The sequence below is a fragment of the Canis lupus genome, chromosome 1 (genome assembly GCF_011100685.1).
Source record: "Canis lupus familiaris isolate Mischka breed German Shepherd chromosome 1, alternate assembly UU_Cfam_GSD_1.0, whole genome shotgun sequence".
Lineage (NCBI taxonomy): Eukaryota > Metazoa > Chordata > Mammalia > Carnivora > Canidae > Canis > Canis lupus.
In genome coordinates this window covers 110,965,625-110,988,785 of record NC_049222.1, presented here as the reverse complement: position 1 = coordinate 110,988,785, position 23,161 = coordinate 110,965,625, and the positions used below count along the sequence as shown (strand labels likewise).

Sequence of the window (23,161 nt, the reverse complement as noted above, 5' to 3'; positions counted from 1 at the left end):
GGCTCCATGCAGGGAGCCCGATGCGGGACTCGATCCCAGGATTCTGGGATCACACCCTGAGCCAAAGGCAGGCGCTAAACCACTGAGCCACCCAGGCATCCCATCTGTGATCCCATTTAAATGAAATGCCCAAAATAGGCAAATCTACAAAGACTAGCCATCACCAGGACCTGAGGGGGAGAGGCAGCTAAGAGGTACAGGGTTTCTTTTGGGGGTGATGACAGTTCTAAAATTGACTGTGGTGCTGGTTGCACAACTTGGCGAATATACCAAGGGTGACTGAATCGAACCTTTCAAGGATTGAACTGTCTGGCATGCAAATCCTATTTCCGTAAAGCTGCTTCAAATGGGGGACCCAAATCTGGAAAGAACACTGCCACGCTGAGGCTCACACGTCCTTCACGAACTGCCCACACACCGCAACCTGTCGTTAACTCCTCAACCCCTGTCTCATACATAAGGGACATCGAAAGCGTCCTCTTAGGAGTGGAAGTGAGGGGGGTACGTCCTCTGGACATCTCACCTTGTCCCGGGCAAAGAGAGGTTACGCAGTTCCCCAGAGAGGGGCAGCTTCCTGCCCAACATCACACAGCCCCAAGGCTCCAAGAGTCCTGAGTCCCCACCTTCCTGAGTTCACACGTGGGTGAGGTTCCATCCCCAGCCCCAAAGCTGACCCCTGGCTGCCTCCTCCTTCCCAATTCTCAGAGAAACACACACACCAGGAAATATCCATCATAGGCTGTCCAACCAGGCCGGAGGGGCAGGGGTCAGCAGGGAGGTGACCTCAAGGTCTCCGTGGGGACCAGGATCCGGTGGGGCTGGGGGTGAGAGGCTAGAATGTTTCCCACCCTGAGATTTTCCTGCATCAACCCAGGAGGGCGCCCTGGATGCCGTCGGCCCTGCCCCCAACCTCCTTCCTCTCTTGACACAGCTTCCCGCTAAGGATGGATGGGGGGGGGGGGGTGCCAAGGTGGAGCCACCAGGCTCAGAAGCGAAGGAGAGGCACGTTTGGGATGGAGGGACTCTGGCTGAGAATGGCCAAGGGCCTGCCCTGGAGTCCTGCGGCCTGGGGACTCGGGGTAAGTGGGATGGCTTGCCTACTGCTGGCCTGCAGGGCCTCCCTCAGCCTCCCACTGCCCTGCCCAGGAGTTGGACCCCAGCCCAGCCTTGGGGCGTGTGAGAAGCCCTTGGCCCTGGGCCCTGCCCCCGGTCCTTCCTCCCCCACACACTGGGGACTCAGCCCTTCCTTGTGTTAAATAGAAACCTCTTTATTCTAAGTATCGTACATTCCTTAATACGTTGGACTGGGGCCAGACCTTGAGGTGAGGGGGAAGGGAGGGGAGCCTGGGATACTTCTGTAGAGCCTTCCAGAACGCCACCCACCACACACTGGGCCGGGAGCTGGTGCTGGGAATGAGCTTCGTGGCCTTGGGAAAGTCCTTGCTCCCTCCGGCCTGTTTCTCTTCGCCACAGGAGTGTAGGGGTGGCCCAGAAGACCAAGGATCTTTCCATCCCGGGGGCAGGGGAGGGGAATAGGAGGATCTGCGGTCCCAGGCAGGGAGTCAAGAAGGGGCCATACAGGAGGATGGTTTGTCAGCAGCAAAGATGGGGGGCCGTGAGGCGGGGGGCTGCTAGAGTCTCAGCGTTGGCTGGGGGGCCGCGATGGGGACGGAGGCCGAAGCCGGGGCAGACAGGCCAAACCAGGCCTGGCCAGCCGGCCGAGGGGAAGGCGGCCCGGGAAGGGAGGGAGGCCGAGGCAGAAGGGTGGGCGGGGCACGGAGATGTCGGAGAAGAAGGCGCGGTCCCGAGGGGGTGGCAGGGCTCCCCCCTCCGACAGTTCCAGGTCCCGGGCCACGGCCAGGATCTCCTGGCGGGCGGCTGTGTTGTGCAGGCCGCGGATGTCGAGGAGGGCCGCCACGTGCTTCCGCCTGGGGAGAGAAGGGACAGGTGCATGGGCTTCTCCGCGCCAGACGCAGACGCAGCAGCCCATCTGTGAACCCCCCTGTTCCCCATCCGTCCCACAACCTGCCTTAGCTCTGGAGCCTCTATGCCCGGCTCCGAGGTCCCTTCCCCAGACCCGCAACCCCCAGCCCTCCCCTCTCCCAGGCCCTCCCCATTTCTAGTCCTCCCAAACCCTCCTCCACCAGCACGCCCTCTGGAACCCTCTGCCAACCATTTCCAAACCCTTCCACTCATGACTGATTCCAGACCCCTCACCTCCACACCCAGCACAGGAGTCTTCCTTTTCACCCTGGTCTTAGCTCCCGATTAACCTTCAATCTTCAGCCCCAGCTCAGCTCAAAAGGAAGCCCCTGGACTTCCCTCTGGTCCCCTCATACCTGCATAGGCTCTGGAATCAGCTGCAACCCTAACTTTGTCTTCACTTGCACCTCCAACAGTCCCCACTGTCCCTCAGAAGCTGCCCAGGAGGGCTCACCCGCACTCCCATCTGAACCCTCACCTCACCCCTCACCTCCGAGGCAAGGTCTAGAAGCTTCTCCACCAATGTAGTTCCACTGCCCCATATCCAAAACTAACTCAAAATCTCTCAATCCAGAGCCCACCCATGAGAGAACCTTCATCCCCTTGGAAGACTCACTTCACCCCCACACATACCCCAACACACACACCATTCCCAGAACCCTGCTCAGCCAAAGTTCCACTCCAGAACTAAAATTAATGGGGGGGGGGGGCTTTACCTCAACCAGAAATTTGTCCCAAAACTAACTCTATTTTACAACCCTTGCCCTTAAATCCAAGAGAGGCATCTCAGCAACAGCTCTCGGGTCTCAAGATCCTAAACCTAACAGTCATTTCCAGAACCTTCATTTCAAACACAGCCCTGTGGCCTTCACTGCTTCCTTCAACAGCAGCTCAGAGTCTTCACTTCCCCACACCCCTGGTTTGGAATCACGACGGCTCCAATGTTTGCTCATCCAAAAATGTGACTTAGGAACCTTCCAGCTCACACAAGCTCCAAGACCCAGCCCCAAAGTTGGCTTTGGAACCACTCCAAAAGCTTGAGAGCTTTCAAACAGCTTCACGTTCAAGGACAGATCCCAAATCAGAAACCCCAATCCAGGAGGAATGCTGGGACTCCCACCCTCCATGCACTCCAGGGCTCTGTGCCTTCCCAAGGACAAAGTCCTCCACATCTCAGAGTCAGAACTGTCCATCCTGGAATGGTTCCAGAATCCTCACCCTCAGTCCCAAATCCTCAACCCTGGAGCCTATAAACCCTACTGGTGCCTCAGTCCGAGTATGCAGAGTGCTGCAGGACTGCCACCACCATCCACGTTTCCCTCACGGGTGGGGTGGGGGTGGAGGGGGTGATCAAGTGCACCGGCTTTAGAGGCAGCCTGCTGCCCCGGTTCAAGTCCCAGCTTTGCCACTTGCTAGCTGTGACATTTAGGGTAATCTACTTAATTCCTGCCTGCCTCAGATGATGCTAAGCATTTAGAACAGCACTGCCTTTTACTTGCATATAATTTTCTAAAATAACTTTCATTATAGGTCTTACTTATAGAGTGTGGGTGGATAACATGCTTTCTCAGGTCTGACATAAGGACTCAATACACAGGCCTTGGTATTAGGTACGCCTGTCACCGTGGATGACGAGGGTAATGCTGCTGTGACGCACGATGCAAAATCCCCCAATGATCCTACGAAAAGGGTGCCGTGATCCCCACGGAAGCGGCCCGCAGAGGGTCCCACACAAAGGAAATGGTCCGCCAGGATCTGAGCGGCGCCTGCAGCTGTCCCAGTGCGTGTGCGCCCGTGTGCCCGTGCGTGTCCCCGTGTCCCCCGCGGCTCCCGGGCTGGGCCGGCCCTTCCTGCCGCCGGCGGCCCCGCGCCCCCCTGCCCTGGGCTTCCTGTGACTGCCTGTTTGTTTGCGAGCCCTGGTGGCGGCGGCGGCGGCAGAAGGAGGGAAATCGTATTAATAATGCCCTGGTTCCAGCAGGAAACGGCCGTCAGACACGCTCGCCGCCTCCCTCCCTCGCCCAAGGGCAGGAAACGCCGGGACGGATGCCAAGGCCGGGAGTCCTCGGCCTGGTGGCGCGGGCGGGGCGGGCGGCGAGGGGCCGGCTCGGGGCGGGGGCGGGGGGCGCTCACCTGATGTCTGGGTAGTCCCGCACCAGCACCCCCACCTCCACCTGGATGCTGGGCGTGTCTTCCAGCTGCAGGACTTCGGCCAGATGAGGCACCACGGCGTCCAGCCACGAAGCCTGGGACTCCTGCAGGGGAAGGCCCCAGCTCACACTCGGGCCCCAGGTCCCCCTCCTCCTACACCACACCCCTCTGGGCCTCGGTTTTCTCGGTGAAGCCGGGCAGAGGACAGACTGGGATCAGAGGGTTTGGGAAGGACCTGGAAGCTTTGAAAACTTGAAGGAAAAAAAAAAAAAAAACCCCAATCGAAATTTATCTATACTCAGTTTTGCGGATAATTTGGGGGCTCGGGGACACCCTTCAAAACCTAGTCTTGTTTGCAAAACGTAACCCTCCGGGGACACCGGATTGCTTGGACGACAGGTCTCCCTGCGTTCTCAATAAAATGAGACACCCTTGGCCGCCCCCACCCCACCCCCGCAATTCCAAGTAGTGCAGACTAGAAAATCCTGGAAACTTCGCGGCCGAGCGAAGCCCTTCCTGTCCTGAGGATTACGATTGGGTAGAAATAAAAGTTGGTCGTTTTAAATTCTTGGGTTTCTGTTGCATTTGGCTCCTATCTGTGCTCAGGAGAACGGCTCCTGTTTACGGAGCGCTCGCTGGGCGCCGGGTAGGGTCCTAAGCACTTGACAGGACTGAACGGATCCAATGAATCCCCACCGCCAGGTGTAGGGAGCCCGAAGCCGGTTTGCGCCGGGAGGCGAGCTCGGCCCGCAAGCAACCGACTTTTACGCGCGGAGGGAGGCCAGGATCGAAGTGTCCCTGTTGACTGAAAGTTGGGAGAAGGCCCGACGCTAATGCCCCGCCCCCCCGCTATCGGGTCCAGGGGTTCTCGGGAGCCCCCCGCCCCCGGGCCGCACTGACCAGCCGCCGGAACAGCCGCTGCAGCTGCGCCGCGTCCTCCCGGAGCCTCCCGGCCACGCGGCTGCGGGTCCGTGCCGAGCGGCAGCGCAGGCGCCCGCGGAGCAGGGGCCGCACGTACTCCACCAGCGCCCGCCGGTGCAGCTCGGCCACCAGCGCCTGGGGACCGGGGGAGACGCGAGAGCCAGTGAGCCGCCGGCGACCCCCTCCCCGCTCCCACTCCCGGCACCCCCGCCGGAACCCCCTACCCCGCCCACAGGGCGCCAGGCCTCTTGGTCGCCCCCAGCGCCCCCCCCAAGTAGCCCTCCCGACTCCCAACGGGTGGGTGACCTCTGTCCTGCGGATGATCCCCTCCTCTGCCCCCTAATCAGCTCGCCGACATCCCCTGCCGGCCCCCAAAGGCTGCCCCACCCCAGTCCTCTCCCCACTCTCCGGGAGTTCCACCTCCCAGAGGCCCCCCCCCGACCCTGTATGCGCCCCACTCTCCACCCCTGTACCCGCCGATCTGCCTCCCCGCAGACCCCACGCAGAGCGCCGCCTATCTCGCCTTGAGAGAGCGCCCGGCACCTGGAAGGGGTCTCCCCCTGCAGAGCGCTCCCGCTCCCCGCGCTCTCCCGCCCGCGACAAGCCCGCGCACCTGGTAGGGCTCATCCTGCATCCTGCGCAGCGCCAGGGCCTGAGCGCCCAGCGTGCCCACGATGCCATCCAGGGCCTCCGGGCTGTTCAGCCACTTCCTGCGCATCAACTTGTTGAAGTAGGGCTGGGGGGGACAGCATGGGGGGATGGTTGCAGCTCTCCTCCCTTCCACCCTCTTTCTCCACTTACCAGTTCAGCAGAGGAGAGCTGAACCACTGCTGAGCTGTGCCCTCCTGGGGCGCACAGTCCAGGGAGGGAGACCGACCATTCCCCACTGATGGACCCAGAGTGGTGGGGGCTGGGAGGAGGGAACCCGGGAGTTTTAGGAAGCCCAGAGGAGTTGCCTGGGTCAGCACAGAGAGTCCAGGAGGGCTTCCTGGAGGAGGGGCACCAGAGCTTGGGCGGAAGGATGGTGTGGCTAGCCCGGCTAGGGATGATGAAGAGAGTGGCTCAATTAGCGTGAAGAGCCAGCGTGAAGGCTGCTCGGATGGGTTTGCCTGTCAGAGGGTCAGAAAGAGGGTCCAAGTGGCTGACAAGACCATCTATACAATAATTTGTGGGGCCCAGTGCAACACGAAAACGGAATGCCCTTATTCAAAATTATTAATAACTTGAAGACAGAGGGAGAGGGTCAGGCTTATACTTTACCGAGATCCTGATGGGAGGGGCCAGGCAGAGGTAGAAATGGGGAGGAGGGACCGGAAGGAGGGGAAAAGGAGAAAGAAGTGGGTAAGAGGGGTGAGGAGGGGGAAAGCAGAGCCCAAGGAGTAGAATTCCTAGGATTTCTGTGGGGGTGGAGGAGGGAGGCACCTGGATGTGATCCAAGAGGTGGGAAGGGCACTGGGTCTGTCCCTGAAATGGATCTGGGGCAGTAAGGGGGTGAATGTGAGGAGGCGGGGGGGGGGGGGGGGGGGGGGGGGGGGGGGGGGGGGGGCGGGTCTGAAGAAGGTCAGATCCCTCTCTACCCTGCACCCCAGTCCTGCTCTCATTCCTACAGTAGCCTGCTAGCCCAGGTGTCTGAACCTCCCCGAATAGGGCCTTTTGTTGAAAAGTGGGTGTGAATTAAATGAGCTGATGCTCTCGCTGCAGCACCTGGCTCCGGGCATGTCACTGTTTCTATAAACTCTGTATTTTTAGGAAGATTTCAGCCAGTACCCGTGGGCTGAGAGGGAGCTAAGCACTGTACAGCCACACGATCCCGTTGCTTCCTCACAGCCACCCGAGAAGCCTGGAATTCCTGTGCCCATTTTCCAGATGAGCAAACAGACACCCCGAGAGGACAAGTAACTTGCTCAGGTCCCCCTATTTGGAAAAAGTGCAGCCAGGCCTGGAATGTAGACTGCATCCCCTTCTCGGCAACCCCATAACCTCCGACTCACTTTCATGCACACACCTATCCATGTAGTCATTCAACAAACACTCTTCCTGTGGCTCAGCCAGGGGTGGGTGGCTGGGGACACTTGGGGATGCTCCGGGACACAGAGCAGAATGAGACGAACAAAACTTCAAATATTTGATAATCCTAAACAGGTCGGGGTGGGGATGGGGATCTGATTACCGGTCTGATATTTGCTGATATTAAGGAATTATCGCTCCCTTTGTTTGGTATGAAAAGGCACTGTGGTTATGTTCATTTACAAAGACTTTCTTATCTTTTGGAGATGCAGACTGAAGTGTTGATGGATGATGACAGGATGTCAGGGATGGGGAGGGCGCAGGGGGTGGGGGAAAGGTGAAACAAAATTGGCCAGGAGTTGATATTTGCTGGAGCTGGTCCACCAGGAGGTCATTCTGTCATTCTGCTTACTTTTGTGTACGTTTGAAATTTTCCATAATAAAAAGTTATTTTAGAAACATTCCGACAAACCTTGCCCTTGAGAAGCTCACATTCCAGTGGATGGAGCTGGCTGGGGGGGGGGGGGGTGTTGAAGCAAAGGCCGTAGGACTGCAGGTGGCTGTAAGTACTTGGAGAAAAACAGCAGGGAGTGGGGAAGGGGAAGGGAGTCTCCTCTTGGGGATTCTGTTTTAAATAGGGCAGCCCGAGGAGGTCTCACCGAGAAGGTGACATCTGAGTCAAGACTTGAAAGAGGTGAGAGGGTAGCGACGTGGCTACTGGAGGTGGGGAGAGTGGTCCAAACAAAGGGAACAGCAGGTGCAAAGGTACTGAACTGTGTGTGGTGAGTTTAAGGAAGAGCAAGGGGGCTGGTATGGCGGGAGGAGGCAGGTGGGGGGAGGCGAGGTCAGAGAGGGGAGGGTCAGATCATCCAGGGCCTCCATCCATCCACCACAAGGGCTTTGGCTCTTGCTCTGAGTGAGCTGGGTTGGACGACATGAATGAGCCTGCATTACAACCAGGGATATGCACCCCTCGGGCTCACTCACAGGTACTCCCACCACTCTCCCCACATACTCTCATACACCTCTTCTGACTCCAGCCCCCTCTGGGGTCCCACAGGAGCCCAGAGGTCAGCAGGGTGCAGGGATCTAGGAGAGGCTGGGCAGGGATTTGGGGGGCCTCAGTGGGGAGGGGCCCCACCCAATCCCCAAGGCCCCTTGGCTCTCCATCTTCCCCTTGACCATATCCTCCCCTGTCTTCCTTCCTGCACCCTCCTTTACCCCCCCCATGACCCAAACAGGCTATTACCCCCACCCCTGCCTGCTTCCCGAAGAACACTGAGTCCTGGGCTGAAAGGACCTGCCGGTTGGCAGGATGCTCCCCTGTCCCGGCTGCCCCCTTCTCACACACACACACACACACACACACACACACACACACCCCGCCTCACTCACCTGCAGCTCCTGGAATAGCAGGTCAGCCAGGACTCGGTGGCAGAGCCGGGTCACGCGGTCCAGAGCGCTGGCTGCTGCTTCCCGGGCCGGCTCACTTTCGGGAGGGCCCACCCGGGCCAGGCGCTCTGCCAGAGCCCTGTGGGGATCGGAGGAGCCAAAGTCAAGGAGCCCCAATATTCAGCTCAATTGCCTGGACCTCGCTCCCTCCTTAGATGGACTCTATTTTGTAAGCACAGGGGTGATGGGTCAGATGGGGAGCTGGGAAAAGTCAGGAGTTCTGGGGAGAGTCTGGGGGCTAAGAAATATCAAGGGATGCCTGGGAGGCTGAGCGGGGGTGGGTGGGACGTGGAAGCTCCGTGGAATGTGATTCGAAACACCTATAATTCTAAAATCCTACCCTTCCCATTTTTTCTTCATGATGACCCGTCATCATGAAGAAAAAGGGCGATTTGGCATTTTCTGCCCAAATCCCAGCGAGGCCCCCTTCTGGGCATGTGTCCCCCAGAGTCCCCACGTTTGTGGGATTGACAGGTGTACCAGATTTTGCTCTAGAAAGGGTGGAGCCGAGAGTCTCCACATTGAATACACGACGGTATATCTGCTCAGTGGACTACAGTTCAGATCTTACAAGGGAGTGTGGGAACGCCACGTGCTGACAGAAAGATCTCCAAGCTGTTAAGGGGAAAGGCACAAAAGTGTGTCCAACATTCTTACCACTTGTGGGTTTTTTTTTAAAGGAAAAAGAATAATATGTATGCACACAGTGAAATATATTTACTTGTGTCTGTATGGAATGTGCATATGAAATATGCATATGAATATGCACAAGATATGCATATGCATGAAGTATGCATATGCACACATACACTTATTTACACATATTTACGGGTAAATATATCAAATGCCCCAGCAGAGATATGGCAGGCTCTAGCAATAAGGAAGTTGGGGAGCATGTTGGAGGGAGACTTTTCACTGCACGCCCCATTGTATCTAGAATTTTGAACCATGTAAATGCATTAAAAATTACTTAATAAAAAAAAGGAAAGGAAGATAAAAAGGCAAAAAAAAATCTGTAATTCCTAGAGTGTTTGAATCTGGCTTCTAAGGTTTCTATAATTACAACACTCCAGTGTTTCGATCACTCAGTAATTCTAGCGCTCTGTGATGCTGAGGTTCTTTTTAGGACTCCCAGGGTTTTCTGCTTCCAAGGCCCCATGTGCCTTTCGCTCTGGACCAGCTCTGTGATGCCCCACCCGGGATCTGGGCATCCCAGTTCAGCTGGTCATGGTGACTGGCCCTGTCCCCCACACACGGGGTGCTCTCACCTCAGGGGGGGCCCACAGTTGACCAGGGAGATGGTCCTGCTGATGTAGGTGTCAGGTAGCAGCTCCCGAACTCCTGGATTCTCATGGAATCGCTCCACCCGCTGCTGGAAGCTGGGGACAGGAGAAAGGGAGGGTGTATGACAGATGGGGCGCAGCTGGAGGGGGTCTCCTGCTGGGCACTCAGCCCCGCAAAGCCTGTGATCCTCACCGACAGGCCCCTGCCCATCCATCCTCGGTTTCCTATCTTCCCTCCTCTCTCTGTTGGATCCTGGGTACTGATGCCTCCACCCCAGCCCTGCACCCCTGCCCCAACCCTCCATTACCTCTGCAGGAATTCTGCTAGCCCCCCCAAGCAGCAGTGGGCCATCCGCTCCCCAAACTCCTGGCTGATGCGGGGTGCTCGCTCTGTATGCTCTTCTAGCAGCTGCGTGGTCCATGGAGAGGAGAAGAGGTGAGGAGGGGGGAGGTCCTGCTTTCCCCTCCCCGGGGCACTGTTCTGCTGACTCTCCTCCTCCCGCTACCCCCTACCTCACACACGTCCTGTGCCAGGCTGCTGGGCCGGTCCTCCGTCCTCGCCCAGTGCTCCTCATTCTCCTGCAGCACTCGAAGGAGGGCTGCTCGTGTCTGAGCCTGGCGTGGGAAGGTGGGGGGAAAGGCAGGAGTCAGGGGAGCCCGGGAGCCTCTCCCTCCTTTCCCCCCCTCTATGGTCCCCACACCTTAGCCTCAAGCAGGTCTGGGTTCTACCCCTAAGCTTCTCAAGGTTACCCTAAGGAGAGAAGCTGGACCAGAAAACCTCCCCAGCCTCTTGCATCCCTAAGTCCATGATTTGCAGCTTGATATTAAGAGTCTGTAGTTTTAAGCTTCCTCCCTTTGATAGCCAGAGAGTTTGAGGGTCTTGTCTCTCATTATTTGACGGTCCTAAGGCTCCGCTCCCCAGATTCTGCAAAACAATTTGCTCAAGAGAGTCAGATTCTGTAATTCCAGAATGCCAAGGGTCTGGGATGCTAAGGTTTATGCATCTCTGACCCTCTGGTCCAGTGCTCCCTTCAATGAATCTGAGACTCTAGGTGTGTTGGGAGTCTAAGATTCTGGGCTCTTAGGTTACAAAGATTGTAATTTCAACGGCCGAGGCAGGGCTGGCATTCAGGTGGGAAGCAGCCCCGTGGCCAGGCTGGGTGTTCATGGCCGGGCCACTCTGCTGACTGGTGCCTGTGCCTGGCCAGTTACTAACCATGCTGACTATCTGCCTCGCTTATGTGCAGAGATGGCTTTGATGCCGAATCTCTGGGACTGTGAGCTGAGCTTCTGTGACTGCCTCTTGCTCCGTGATTGGAAGTATGGGAATGTATCGAACCTTTACTGATGGTCCCTCTGCCTGGCTGGGTGCTTGGGTAATAACACTGAACCTAAGACAGAGTGATCAGTATGGGCTGACATTTCTGTGTCTTTTGGGCCGAGCTCAGAAGTCCCCACAGAGGGAAAAAGGGAATGAGAGTAGCGGAAGGGAGAGAGGGGAGGCCCCCAAGCCCAGCATGACCACTCTCTCCCTGCAGAGTGTCTCCGCTCCCACACCCCCAGTACCTTAACGTCTGTGACACATTCATCCTCCAAGCCCCGCAGGGTGCCAGGAGACAGCAGGGGCCCGAGCTCTCCATTCTCCAGGGCAACCAGGTCCACCAGCCCTAGGACCTCTCTGGGAAGGGGGGCGAGAGACAAGGAGGTCTGTGAGAAAGGGATCTGGGCAGCTGAACCCCCTCCTACCCCTACCTCTTTACACCCAGTGTGTTTCTGACCCTGGGCCACTCCCTTCCTCTCTAGAGGCCAGCTTTGCTCATCCCTCAAAGGAAGTCTCTGGAATTGTCGCGCCCCTGGCTCCAGTTCTCTGAGTCAGCTCCCTGATGAATGGTGTCCGGGCAAGACTTGCAGGGGTCAAGTCCAGGCTTGAATGGTCTGGCACGCAAGATCTCACCCAAGATCAGCTTCATCAGATGGAAGCTCCCTTCCGCCTCCACATCTCGTCCCTACCACCTCACCTGGCCTTGGAGGCTTCCCCAGTCCAGCCCTCACTCCCCGATGCTACAGTCTTGCACACCTGGCCTGGGTGATACCATCACCCCCCATCCCCCACCCCACCCACACACATCCCAAGCTTTTGCTCATGGCATCTTCTCAGCCACAAGCACCATCTTCCTACTCCTGTCCTGCTATTCCAGGAAGCTTTCCAGACTCCCTGTCCTGCCTCCATCTCTCATAGGTGGTGTGAGAGTGTCCTTAACACGTATTCCCAAAGGGGATCTAGGAGGTCCGATGTCACTAGCTGTTTGTTTCCCGTTCTTCTAAGTGACACCATGATGATTTTGTTTGAGGAACCACCCACTCCTCTCGCTGGCCAACATGTAGTTTGGGTGTGGTCAGCTCCCTTTTCCCTGGAGTGCATAGGTGATTCAGTCATGGCTAATCATAGTCCATCCCCTGGCCACAGGAATGGATCCAAAGGATCCAAAGCCTCAAGAATTTGGAGATGTTAGGACTGGGACCATCAATGGTGCTGAGGTTCTAAATGCTAAGATTATAAACTTAGAATTCAAGGGACCAAGAGTCTTACAGTCCCAACACTGGAAGGATCCAAAGTATCAAAGTTCTAGGCTCTAAAGAGGGGATAAGGCTAAGGCTTAGGATTTGAAATCTCATTGGTACTAAGGTTCTAGGATTGAAAGTGTTGATGCTTAAGTTCTAAGATTGGAAGAATCAACAGTGCTAATGTCCTAGGACCTAAGGAAAGCAGTGAAAGGGTTCTAGAATTCTGAGGGTCAACTATGCCAAAATTTTAGGGATGATGGTACTAAGGTTTTAGTATTTAAGAATCAGTGGTATTAAGGTTCTAGGACTGGAAGAGTCAATGGTACCAAGATTCTAGGATGGGAATGATCAGCAGTGCTAAACTCTAGGACCAGAAGGATGAACAGTACTGAGATTCTAACAGTATAAGTGTCAATGATATTATGGTTCTAGGCCTGGAGGGATCCACAGCACTGACCTTCTAGGGCTGAAAGGGTCAATGGTGCTGAGATTTTAGAACTGGAAGGGCCTTTGGTGCTAACAGGTTCTAAGTCTGGAAGAGTGGGAGGTGTTAAGGTTCTAAGATTGCAGGGGTCAATGGTCAGGTTGCTAAGATTCTGGGAGTTTGTCAATGATGTGAAGGTTCTAGGCTTGGAAGGGTCAGTGGTGCCAAGATTTTAAGAATGAAAAGATAACAAGGCAAGACTTCTAGAACAAGAAGATCAACGATGCTTAGATTCTAGGAAGGGTGAGCAGCGCTGTGATTCCAAGTGTTGAGATGCTGAGGTCCTCGGGCTGGGGGTGCTCAGGTTTTAGAACTGGGAGGACTGATGTTGCTAAAGCTCTAGCACAAACGGGTGGAGAGCGTGGAGAGCGCTCAGATGCTCAGATTGTGAATGTCACAGTGCTGAGGAAAGGAAGGATCCACCTGTTACGGATGCAGGAGTGGAATGGTGCTGAAGTTCTAGGACTGGAAAGGGCCACGGTGCTAAGGTTCTAGGGGCGTCATAGAACCTTTCCACCATGGAAAGGTTCGCGATCTGGAGAGATCACTAGTGATTCTGGGACTGGAAGGGTGGGCAGGTGCCACGCGTCCAAGGGTGGAAGTGTTGACGATGCTGAGGTCCTTGGGTTCTCAGACTGGAAGGTGCTGAGGTTTTAACACTGGAAGGACCGACGTGGCTACGGTTCTAGCGCGGGCAGGGGGAGAGCGTTCAGTGTCACCAGTGCCGAGGACCGAGGAGGACCGGAAGGGTCAACGGTCCAGGGTGCTTACTTAGCATCTGAAGAGGTGCGGGAGCGCGTGCTTGGGTGCGGGAGCGTGCGCGTGGGTGGCGGGGTTCTGGGCGACCCGGGGACAGCCGGCCCCGCCTCACCTGGGGTACACCTGGTTGTGCCAGTGCAGCAGCGCGTAGCGGTCGCCCAGCGGCAGCCTCCGGCGGGCGGCGGCCCCGAGCCACTCGGCCAGCGCGCCGTGGTAGCCGCGCAGGTAGACGCCGAAGGCGCCCAGGCCGGCGGGGTAGGCGGGCGCCAGGCGGCCCCGCACGACGCCCATATCCTCCAGCAGCCGCGCCCGCAGCGCCTCCAGCTGCCCCGCCAGGCCCCCGGGCGCCCCGGGCGCCGCCGCCTCCAGGCGTTCCCGCGCCGCGCGCCCCACCGCCTCGGCCCAGCGGACGCGCAGCTTGCGGGCCGCCCCGGGCCCCCGGCGCCCGTCGGCCGCCTCCTCCTGCAGCAGCACCTGGCCCAGCTGCGCCACGGCGCCCGCCCCGGCGCCCGCGCCCGGCCCGGGGCCCGCCAGCGTCTCGCGCACCAGCGCCCACAGCTCGCGCTGCAGGGCCTCGTAGAGCAGCGCCACGTCCCGCGCCCGGCGGCCGCCGCCCGCGCCCTCGGCCGCGGGAGGCCCGGGCGCGCCGCCCCCCGACGACGCCAGCTCCTCGGCCTCCAGCTCCAAGATGTGCTCGTCGGCTCGGGCGAGCTCGCGCTGCTGGATCAGGCTCAGGATCTCCAGCACTGTGGGGGCAGAGCGGGAGGTCAGGGGGAGGCAAACCGGTGGCGCGAGAGTGGGGGTGGGGGGTGGCTGGCCGGGAGGATGGGAAGGGGGAGGTGACGGCCCAGGAAGGAGTCGGGAACGCTTCACGGGATCGGGCGGAGAGAAGGGTCGGTGAGGGAGGGAGGGAGGAGGGAAAGGGGGACCCAGGGGTGGAGGGTGACGAGGGTGGGGGACAGGAAGGCCAGAGAGGGGTAGGAAAGGGGAGGGGGTGCGGGGGAGAGAGGGGACGGTGAGTTGGGGAGCGAGAGGGCCAGGACCTGAGGGAGGGGACAGGAGAGGGTTAGGGATGGCGGAGGGTGGTAGGCAGTGGGATAGGTGTCGGGATAAGGGAAGCTAGTCAAAGGACCAGAGCATCATTAGGAGACTAGCAAGAGGATGGGGAGAGGGGGGGAGGATGGGGAGTCAGGGGAAATGGGGGTAAGGGATTGAGGCAGAAGGGAGAGGGTCAGGGCACAGGGGAGGACAGAAGGTATTGGGGAGTGGGTTATGATATGGAAAGGGGTCAGGATATTTGGAGGGTGAGGACAGGAAAAGTCCATCAGAGCTACAGAAAGGGATCCGGGCAATGGGAGGGCTGGGGTAAAGCCAGCCTGAGCCAGGTAGGGGGAGAGGGTGGAGAGAAGCAGTGGATCAGGGGACAAGGTGGAGGCTTGGAGGTGGGGAGAGGTTAGCCAGACTAGAGATGGGGTCTTCTGGGGGGGTGATCTGGCACTCTGAGTTCAGACTCCCCAAGACACAGCCCCATGGGGTTGCTGTGAGTGAAGGCAAAGGGAGGGTCCTGGTGGCCCAGGGTTACCCCGACACCTCCACCCCCCTCCACTTCCTCCCTGGCAGAAAAACTGTTTCCTGGCCAGCGCTATTTCTGCCCATCCGTTTCCAGAAGGCGGGGGCTCCAGTCACCCCCTCCTCACCTCACCGAAGTGCCCTCCCAGTCCCTAGGGAGCTGGTGCTGAAATAGCCTCTGGCCAGGATGTAGAGGATACTCAGAAGAGGCTTTCCTGAAGTCCCCACCACTGAGGCAGCACGCCCGGGGGTGGGGTGGGGGTGGGGGTGGGTGGCTAGGAGTGAGAAGGGGGATGGAGCCAGGGTTGGGGACCGCTGGAAGGGGTGAAGATGAGTTTGGGGTGACATCTGTAGAGGGGACAGGAAAGGAGTTGAGAAGGACATCTGCGTTTTGTGGGGTGCGGAGATGAGGGTGGAAGTGGAGTTAAGTGACAATTGAGGATGGAAAACAGGTGGAGATGGATGTGAATTTGAAGATGCAATGTGGACATTAGTTGGGGCTGGGAACGTGGGTGGAGGTTGGGAATGGGGGTTCAGACGCAGACTCAGGGTCCAGGTGGAGATGGGATTAAGAACGAAGGGGGAAGAGACACCTGGGTGGCTCAGTGGTTGGGTGTCTGCCTTTGGCTCAGGTCGTGATCCCGGGGTCCTGGGATCAAGTCCTGCATCAGGCTCCCTGCACGGAGCCTGCTTCTCCCTCTGCCTGTGTCTCTGCCTCTCTCTCGGTCTCTCATCAATCAATAAATAAAATCTTAAAAAAAAAAAAAAAGAGTGAAGGGGGCAGGGACACCTGGGTGGCTCAGTGGTTGAGGGTCTGGCAGGCGGTTGTCCCAACATTGGGCACAGTGCTGATTAAAAATTGCCTTTATTATTATTATTTTTTTAAGATTTGATTTATTCATGACAGATACAGAGAGAGAGAGAGAGAGGTAGAGACACGGTCCTGGGTCTCCAGGATCACACTCCCGGCTGAAGGTGGTGCTAAACCGCTTGGCCACTGGGGCTGCCCAAAAATTGCCTTTAGACAAGAAATGGGTTGGGAATAAGCATGTGTATGTGTCCCAAGGTGGAGATGGCTGATGGAGTTGGAATTAGTTTGAGGTACAAACCAAAAAGGCATCACACTGGGGCTTGGAGTAGTTTGGGGTGAATATACAGGTGGGGGGGTGTCTTAAGTTGATTTGTACCCCACCCCACCTCCCCCACCAAGAAAAAAGATGTGTGAAGTCCTAACCCCCACAACCTCAGAATGGGATCTTATCTGGAGACAGGGTCCTTGCAGAGGTAATCAAGTTACAATGAGGTCATAGGGTAGGTTCTAATCCACTATGACTGGTGTTTTTTTTTTTTTTAAGATTTTATTTATTTATTCGTGAGAGACACACAAAGAGAGAGAGAGAGAGAGAGGCAGAGACATAGGCAGGGGGAGAAAAGCAGGCTCCCTGCAGGGAGCCTGATGCAGAACTCGATCCCAGGACCCCAGGATCACCACCTGAGCTGAAGGCAGATAGATGCTCAACCACTGAGCCACCCAGGTGTCCCATGACTGGTGTTATACAAAGGGAAGACTTGGACACAGAGACTCACACAGAGGGAAGATAATGTGAAGTCACAGCGAGGAGGCCGCGTGGTGACAACAGGAGTGAGGTGGCCAGGACCCAGGGAACTCCGAGGATGGCTGGCAAAGCATCAGGTGCAGGAAGAAATGAGGAAGGATTCCCCTCTGAGTTTCCAAGGATGCGTGGCCCTGCCGACACCTTGGTTTCAGACTTCTAGCCTCCAGCACGGAGAGAATAGGTGTCTATAGTTTAAGCCGCCTGGTTTGTGGGATTCCATTACTACGGCACCCAAGGGAACCGAAGAACACAGGCCGTCGGGGACACAGTCAGTAGACGCAGGTAGAAGGTAGGCACTGGCCACGGTGGTGAGTTTGAGATGAAGCTTGGACAGTGGGTAGAGGCTGGGGGTTTGGGAGTGGGATGGAGTTAGGGCTGGGGTCCAGAGTGGGATGGAAAAGGAGAGATTAGGGTGAAGGAGGAGGTAGAGGTGGTCTTTGCAATCTGGGGCCAGTGTTGGGGCTGGGGATGGGAAGTAGGCAGGGTCTGGGGGTTAGGGGGAGGCAGAAGGTCAAGGTTGGATGTGGATACTTTGAAAGGAGATGGGATAGTGGTTGAATTTGAAGGGAGGGAGGGTAGGAGGGTTAAAATTGGAAATAAGGGATCCCTGGGTGGCGCAGCGGTTTGGCGCCTGCCTTTGGCCCAGGGCGTGATCCTGGAGACCCGGGATCGAATCCCACATCGGGCTCCCGGTGCATGGAGCCTGCTTCTCCCTCTGCCTATGTCTCTGCCTCTCTCTCTTTCTCTCTGTGTGACTATCATAAATAAATAAAAAAATTAAAAAAAAATTTTAAAAATTGGAAATAAATAATAAATAAATAAATAAATAAATAAATAGGAAAAAGATTGGAGGTAGGGAGGGAATTGGGGATTGGGACCAAAGTTAGTGATTCACTTATCACAGGACACGGTGGTGGGTGGAGGGGGGATGGATTGGGGGTGGGTGTGGAGCTGGAGCTGGCTTCGTGATGGAGATAAGGACTGCAGGGTGCGGTGGGATGTGGACAGACAAAGGTTGGAGAAGTGTGCAGAGATGGGGTCACAGGAGGAGGCCGGGGCTGGGCAGGGGCTCCTGACTCACCTGACAGAGGCTCCTTCATCTTTGGGGGCTCAGGGACCTTGGGCGGGGGCTCAGGGGCCGCCTCGCCTGCGGGCACCACCCTCTCAGCCAGTGACGCACGGTGGGGCTTGGGCCCGCGTCCCAGTCTCAGGAAGGCCAGTCTCCGGGCAGCCTCCCCGGCCGCCTCCTCGTCGCCCTGGGCTCGGGTCCCCTGAAGCCTGGCCAGGAGGCCAAAATCTGCAGAGCTCCTGCGTATCCCTGGCGTCAGCATGCGGCCCAGGAAAGAGCGGGGCGGCCCATCTCCGGGGCTGCCTACCCGCCTGCCAGGGGTCCAGCCCAACCGGAAGGGGGACAGGCCAGCCAGCTTCTCCAGAGTGGCCCGGCGGCGACAAGACGTTCCATTGGGCAGGGTCCCCAGCTCCCCAACCTCCTCTTCTTCCAGTCCTGGAACTTCCTCAAAGGGGTTTCGGGAGGACCTCAGGGGCAGGGTCCCTGCCCGGGGCACCTTAGAGTCGGCCACCCCTAGACTCTTCAGGATGGGCATTTTGGCAGGCAGGGACCTGGGGAGAACATAAGGGACCATCAGTGGGGTCGACAGCAGTAGTGGTGTTGATGACGGACGATAATGCCCCTGCGTGCCAGGCCCTGGTCTAGGCACTCACGGATCCCATGAGGTTAGGGCTACATTATGTCCATTTTGCAGATGTTGCCCAAGGTCCCCCAGTGATTCAGGGATGATGCTGGCATTCACACCCAGACCTGTCGATTCTGGGGCTGGGGTTCTTTTCCCCCCAAGCATTGCCATTCAGACCCTTTTCCTGCCTTACACCTGCCTGGAGGGTTCATCATCTTTGTAGACCCTCGTACTCCACAAGGAAGCAAGCTGACAGAGGAGAAGTGTCCTTCCCAAGCTGGCACAGCCAGCGAAGGCCAGAGGCTGAGTGGGGACTCAGGCCCCACCATGTACCCGGTCAGCCAGTCACACACCTGGGCACCTGCCTCATCTCCCCTGTCCAGTCCGCACACCTGTCACCTCCACCCTACCCTGTTCATTCCTTGAGCAAAACTTTCCTGGGAAATGTCCAGAACAGGATAAATCCATAGAGACAGAAAGGAGATGAGGGGTGGCCAGGGACTGGGAGAGGGGGCACTGGGGATTGGGGACGGGTTTCCTTTTGGGAAATGAAAATGTTCTGGAACTACATAGTGGTGATGGTTGACAGCCTTGCGAATGTACCAGATGCCACTGAATTGTATGCTTTAAAGTGGCTCATAAAGTGAATTTTATGTTCTGTATATTTTACTACCCTCCCCGCCCTCCAAAAACAAAACAACACAAAACAAAACCTTACTAGGTATTTGCCCGGTGCAGGCACTGGGGACACAGCGGTGGCCAAGGCAGATCCGTTCTTGCCCTCTTGGGGCTTGAAGTCTCCCAAATTCTGTTAATCCCATCTCCTAAATCCTTCATCTCCTCCCTTTCCATGGCCCCCTGCCCCAATCCAAGTGCCCTCCAGCTTCCTCACTTCCTCTCGGGTGTCTGAGCTCCTCTTGCCCCCCCATCCCCACCCCAGCCCACGTTTGAGGGCCTCCTTAAAGCACAGACCTGCTCCTTTCTTTCTTTTAACCTTGCATGGGTCCCCAGTGCCCTGGGGACAAAATTCGACTGCCTTCACCTGCCAGCTGTGCTTCTCACTGCAGGCTCCTCTGCGTGTCAGCATTTGTTGATCCTTCTACAGGGAAACCTGTTCCCCCTGCTCCACTCATGCTTTAGGACACAGCCCCAAATCCCCCTCCTCCCAGAAGTCCCTCCCTGATGCCCAGGCTGGGTCAAGTTGCCCCCCTCAGAATTTCCCCCATCCCAACCCTGCCCACTCTGACTTGTCACTGTCTGGGGGTGAGTCTGTGCCTCCCCCCCCCCACTGGACTGTGAAGCCCTGAGAGGACAGGGTCAGGCTGTTGCAGTCACTGCAGTGTCCCCAGCTCCCAGGGCAGGCGCTCAGGAAATGAATGGGTGCTAAACAGGAAACGAAGGAGGGAAGGACCTCATTCCTCGTGGGTGAGGAGGAGTCAAGCTGGAGAGGTCAGTAAAGAGCAGGCCATGCAAGGCCTCGCAGGGCCATGAGGAGGGACTTGGGCTTTTTCCCGAGGACACTGGGGAACCATGGAAGGGTGCTTTTTAAAATGATGAAATAGTTCAAATATTCAGAAATTCAGAAAAATTTAGAAAACAAACACCTCTTGTGCCTCCAATCTTAGCATCTAATGCAAACATTCGCTCTACTTGGTTCAGGTTTGTTTCTTTGTTTGTTTAAGAATCAAGCATTATAGGGGAACCTGGGTGGCTCAACGGTTGAGTGTCTGCCTTCGGCCCAGGGCATGATCCTGGGGTCCTGGGATCAAGTCCCACATCGGGGTCCCTGCAGTGAGCCTGCGTCTCCCTCTGCCTGTGTCTGTGCCTCTCTGCGTGTGTGTGTCTCTCAGGAATAAATAAATAAAATCTTAAAAAAAAAAAAAAAAAAAGAATCCGGCATTACAGACGCACCCACCCCACCCCACCCCGACTGTCCCCCTGGCTCTGCTTGCTCTAGCCTTCCCCCAAGGAATGCAGCATCCTGCAGCATCCAGCATGTGCATCTCCCCATCCACGCAGACATTTACTCTGCCAACACAGACTTGCAGCCAGGAATCATGTATTGTTTTACGTGGCTTCAAACTCCCTAGAAATGCTACCGTGCCCTGCGTATCCTGCAACTTGCTGTTTGCTGGTTGTTTTTTGGCTCACATACTTGTGAGATGTTTCCACGCCTATCTCCGTGGCCCTGGTTGATTTTTCTTAAGCGTTGCATACTATTCCACTGTGTGGCTGTGGCAAAACTCTGTCATCTGTCAGACGTTCACACGTTCTCCTGTTGCTAGGTTGTTTGGACCTGGGACAGGTCCCAAGCAGGTGAAGGGGCAGCTGTGCGGGGGTGTGGAGCATCTGGAAGGAGGCCGATGCTCACAGAGCCCTGAGGTGGCTGGGCCGTGGGCATGAGCATCTCCATTCATGGTGGAGACCCCCTTCTTTCCTCCCTGACTTCAGCCTCTGGACCTCCGCTGCTGTTCTTCAAGTCCCTTCCCGGTCTTCATGGTCCCCTGTCCCCCAGGGAGGCAGTCTCCATGGCAACCCTTGCCTGGAGCCCCCATGGTTGTGGGCAATCAATACTGGCCCCCCCATGCACACACACACACACACACACACACACACACGCACACACACACGTCACCCTCTAATTCTCCATCTTTCATTTTCCAAACAGGCTTCTCCATGCTTCATCCCATCCCCCAGAACTGCCTCCATCACCTCCCCCCAAAAAACTGCACCTCTCCCTCAAAACAGGGGGTTCAACTTCCCCTCTAATGGGATGTCAACAGTACCCCAACTGGATTTGCCACTCCTCATTGGCTCCCACATCCATCCCCAAACTGGATCCCCTAACCCACCCCCAAGCCATTCCCAACATCCCCAGACCCCATTGCAACATCTTCTGAAAACTGGCCCCCTCTGTCTTTCCCCTTCCTGGCTCCAACAGCCGCCTCTGCAGACTGGCTCCGACATCCTGCCCCTTCCAGCCTCCTCAACTGCCCCCAGTGCCCGGCCCCCTGACTCACTTCCGAGGCATCCCTGGAGCCCCCAGCCTCCCGACCTCCCACAGGATGTCTTGGCCACCAGCTTTCCTCTCTGGGCTCCGGCTCCTCCCCCTCCCCCCCCCCCCTTCATTGCCAGCCTTTCCCTAAAGTCCTGAACCCTCCATGGAGGAACAGCCTGACCCTGTTTGCAGAAGTCAGTACCTCCAGTCCCCAAATCTGTATCAGAAAGCAGCCCTTACAAACTGTGTCCACGCTGGACCCCGACCATGCAACCCCAATCCAGACCTCGCCCCCAAACAGTCTTGTCACCAGCCCAGCCTGTTTCAAGGCCACGCACACCTTCCTTCTGAGCCCCATCTCCAGCTCCGTCTCCATCCCAGCCCTGTCTTCTTTCCCATCTCCAAGCCCCCATCTCTTGGGGAAGGAGCAAAGCACCCATCCCTCTCTGGCCCATCTTCCCACCTGAACTCAGAAGGCATCGGACACAACCGTGCTTCATGTCTCTTCTCCTTTGATGGTCCAAGCTCTCCCTGCGGTCTTCAAAGCTTCTCTGGATCCCCAGGGCCCCCAAATTGTCCCCCCCCACCAACCCCCCTCCTACTTCCAGCTCCTCCTGCCCTCCCGCTGGCACCCTCCTGAGGTCGGGCCCACGTTCTCTCTTTGCCCACCCCCCAGCCTCTCCTGGCCTCAGGGCGTGTGTTCTCACCACCTCTGGTCCAGCTGAGATCCAGGGGGAGCCCAGGCCTGGGGCATGTGGATCCCGCCCCCTCCTCGGGGGCACTCACCTCCTAGTCAGTGCCTCTGTGCCTCTGTCCCTGCGCTGCTGTCCTGCCCTGAGGACACTTGGGCCAGAACTGCTGAGAGCTTGGAACTTGGGGGGGTGGGTAGGGGGGGGTTAGAGGAGGTCAATTTCCTGTCAGGAAACCCCTCCCTCTCTGGGGCCAGGGGCCGGAAGGACTCTTTATCTGTCTGCCCTTTTAGGCCAAGCTGGTGTTGGGCTGGGAAGGCCAAGGCCACAGAGTCGGGCCCCCACCCTCACCCCCACCCGGAATCGGCCCCCCCTCCTGCCTGCTCTTCACGCCTTCCAAGGTGACAACACCATCCTGAGCACCCTGGGGAGACACGCAGCGCTGGATACGGGCCCAGAGCTCTCCTTCGGGGTCCTCGCTCTGGAGTAATGACATGGATGGGGGTTCTGCTGGCCCAGAAGCTGGAATTAGAGGCCAAAAGGGGGTGACACTGGTCATGGCTTTGGAATTGTGGTGCCTAAACGCCCCGTCCCCAGGTCCTCGCATGGCCCCCTCTTCGACACTGCCCTGGCCTCAGCTCCAGCATCCGTTCCTCAAAGGAGACCTTCCCTGAGCAGCAGAAGCTCTCTTCCCCCACCCCCCACCCCCTCTCTCCTCCAGGGACTGGCTCTGATTTGTCAATTCCTTTATATCACCTTCCTCAATTTGAATGATAAGATTTCTCTGTCTCCCTTGTAGAGTTTCTGAGTCTCCCACTGGAATGTGAAGTCAAAGCCGATTTTGGTCACCTTGTTTATCTTTATATTCCTAGATGTGTGCCTGGCACATAGTAGATGCTCAGTAAAGATTTATTAACCAAATGTGCACATGGGGATACATTAGAGCTAAAGATTGGAAGTTGGGGATGTATATGATGGGTGAAGTGGGGGCTA

General features: G+C 57.1%; 1 protein-coding gene across 4 annotated transcripts; it reads right to left on the bottom strand.

Moving 5' to 3' along the window:
• Positions 1-1,247: 1,247 nt before the first annotated feature.
• Positions 1,248-22,347, bottom strand: EXOC3L2 (exocyst complex component 3 like 2). 4 transcript variants are annotated; one of them, XM_038528593.1, is made up of 12 exons: positions 22,266-22,347; positions 17,869-18,407; positions 13,715-14,348; positions 11,361-11,472; positions 10,308-10,409; positions 10,103-10,203; positions 9,780-9,890; positions 8,455-8,590; positions 5,666-5,788; positions 5,032-5,187; positions 4,114-4,235; positions 1,248-1,928 (listed from the first exon to the last, which is right to left on the bottom strand). In XM_038528593.1, exons 2-12 carry the CDS (start codon positions 18,389-18,391, stop codon positions 1,640-1,642), a joined length of 2,409 nt encoding a protein of 802 aa, XP_038384521.1. In that variant the 5' UTR covers positions 18,392-18,407; positions 22,266-22,347; the 3' UTR covers positions 1,248-1,639. The 4 variants fall into 4 exon arrangements, with proteins under 4 accessions (XP_038384521.1, XP_038384519.1, XP_038384520.1 ...); XM_038528591.1 differs by having other exon boundaries at positions 22,187-22,323; XM_038528592.1 differs by lacking the exon at positions 22,266-22,347 and adding an exon at positions 21,943-22,077.
• Between the last annotated feature and the right edge of the window lie 814 nt (positions 22,348-23,161).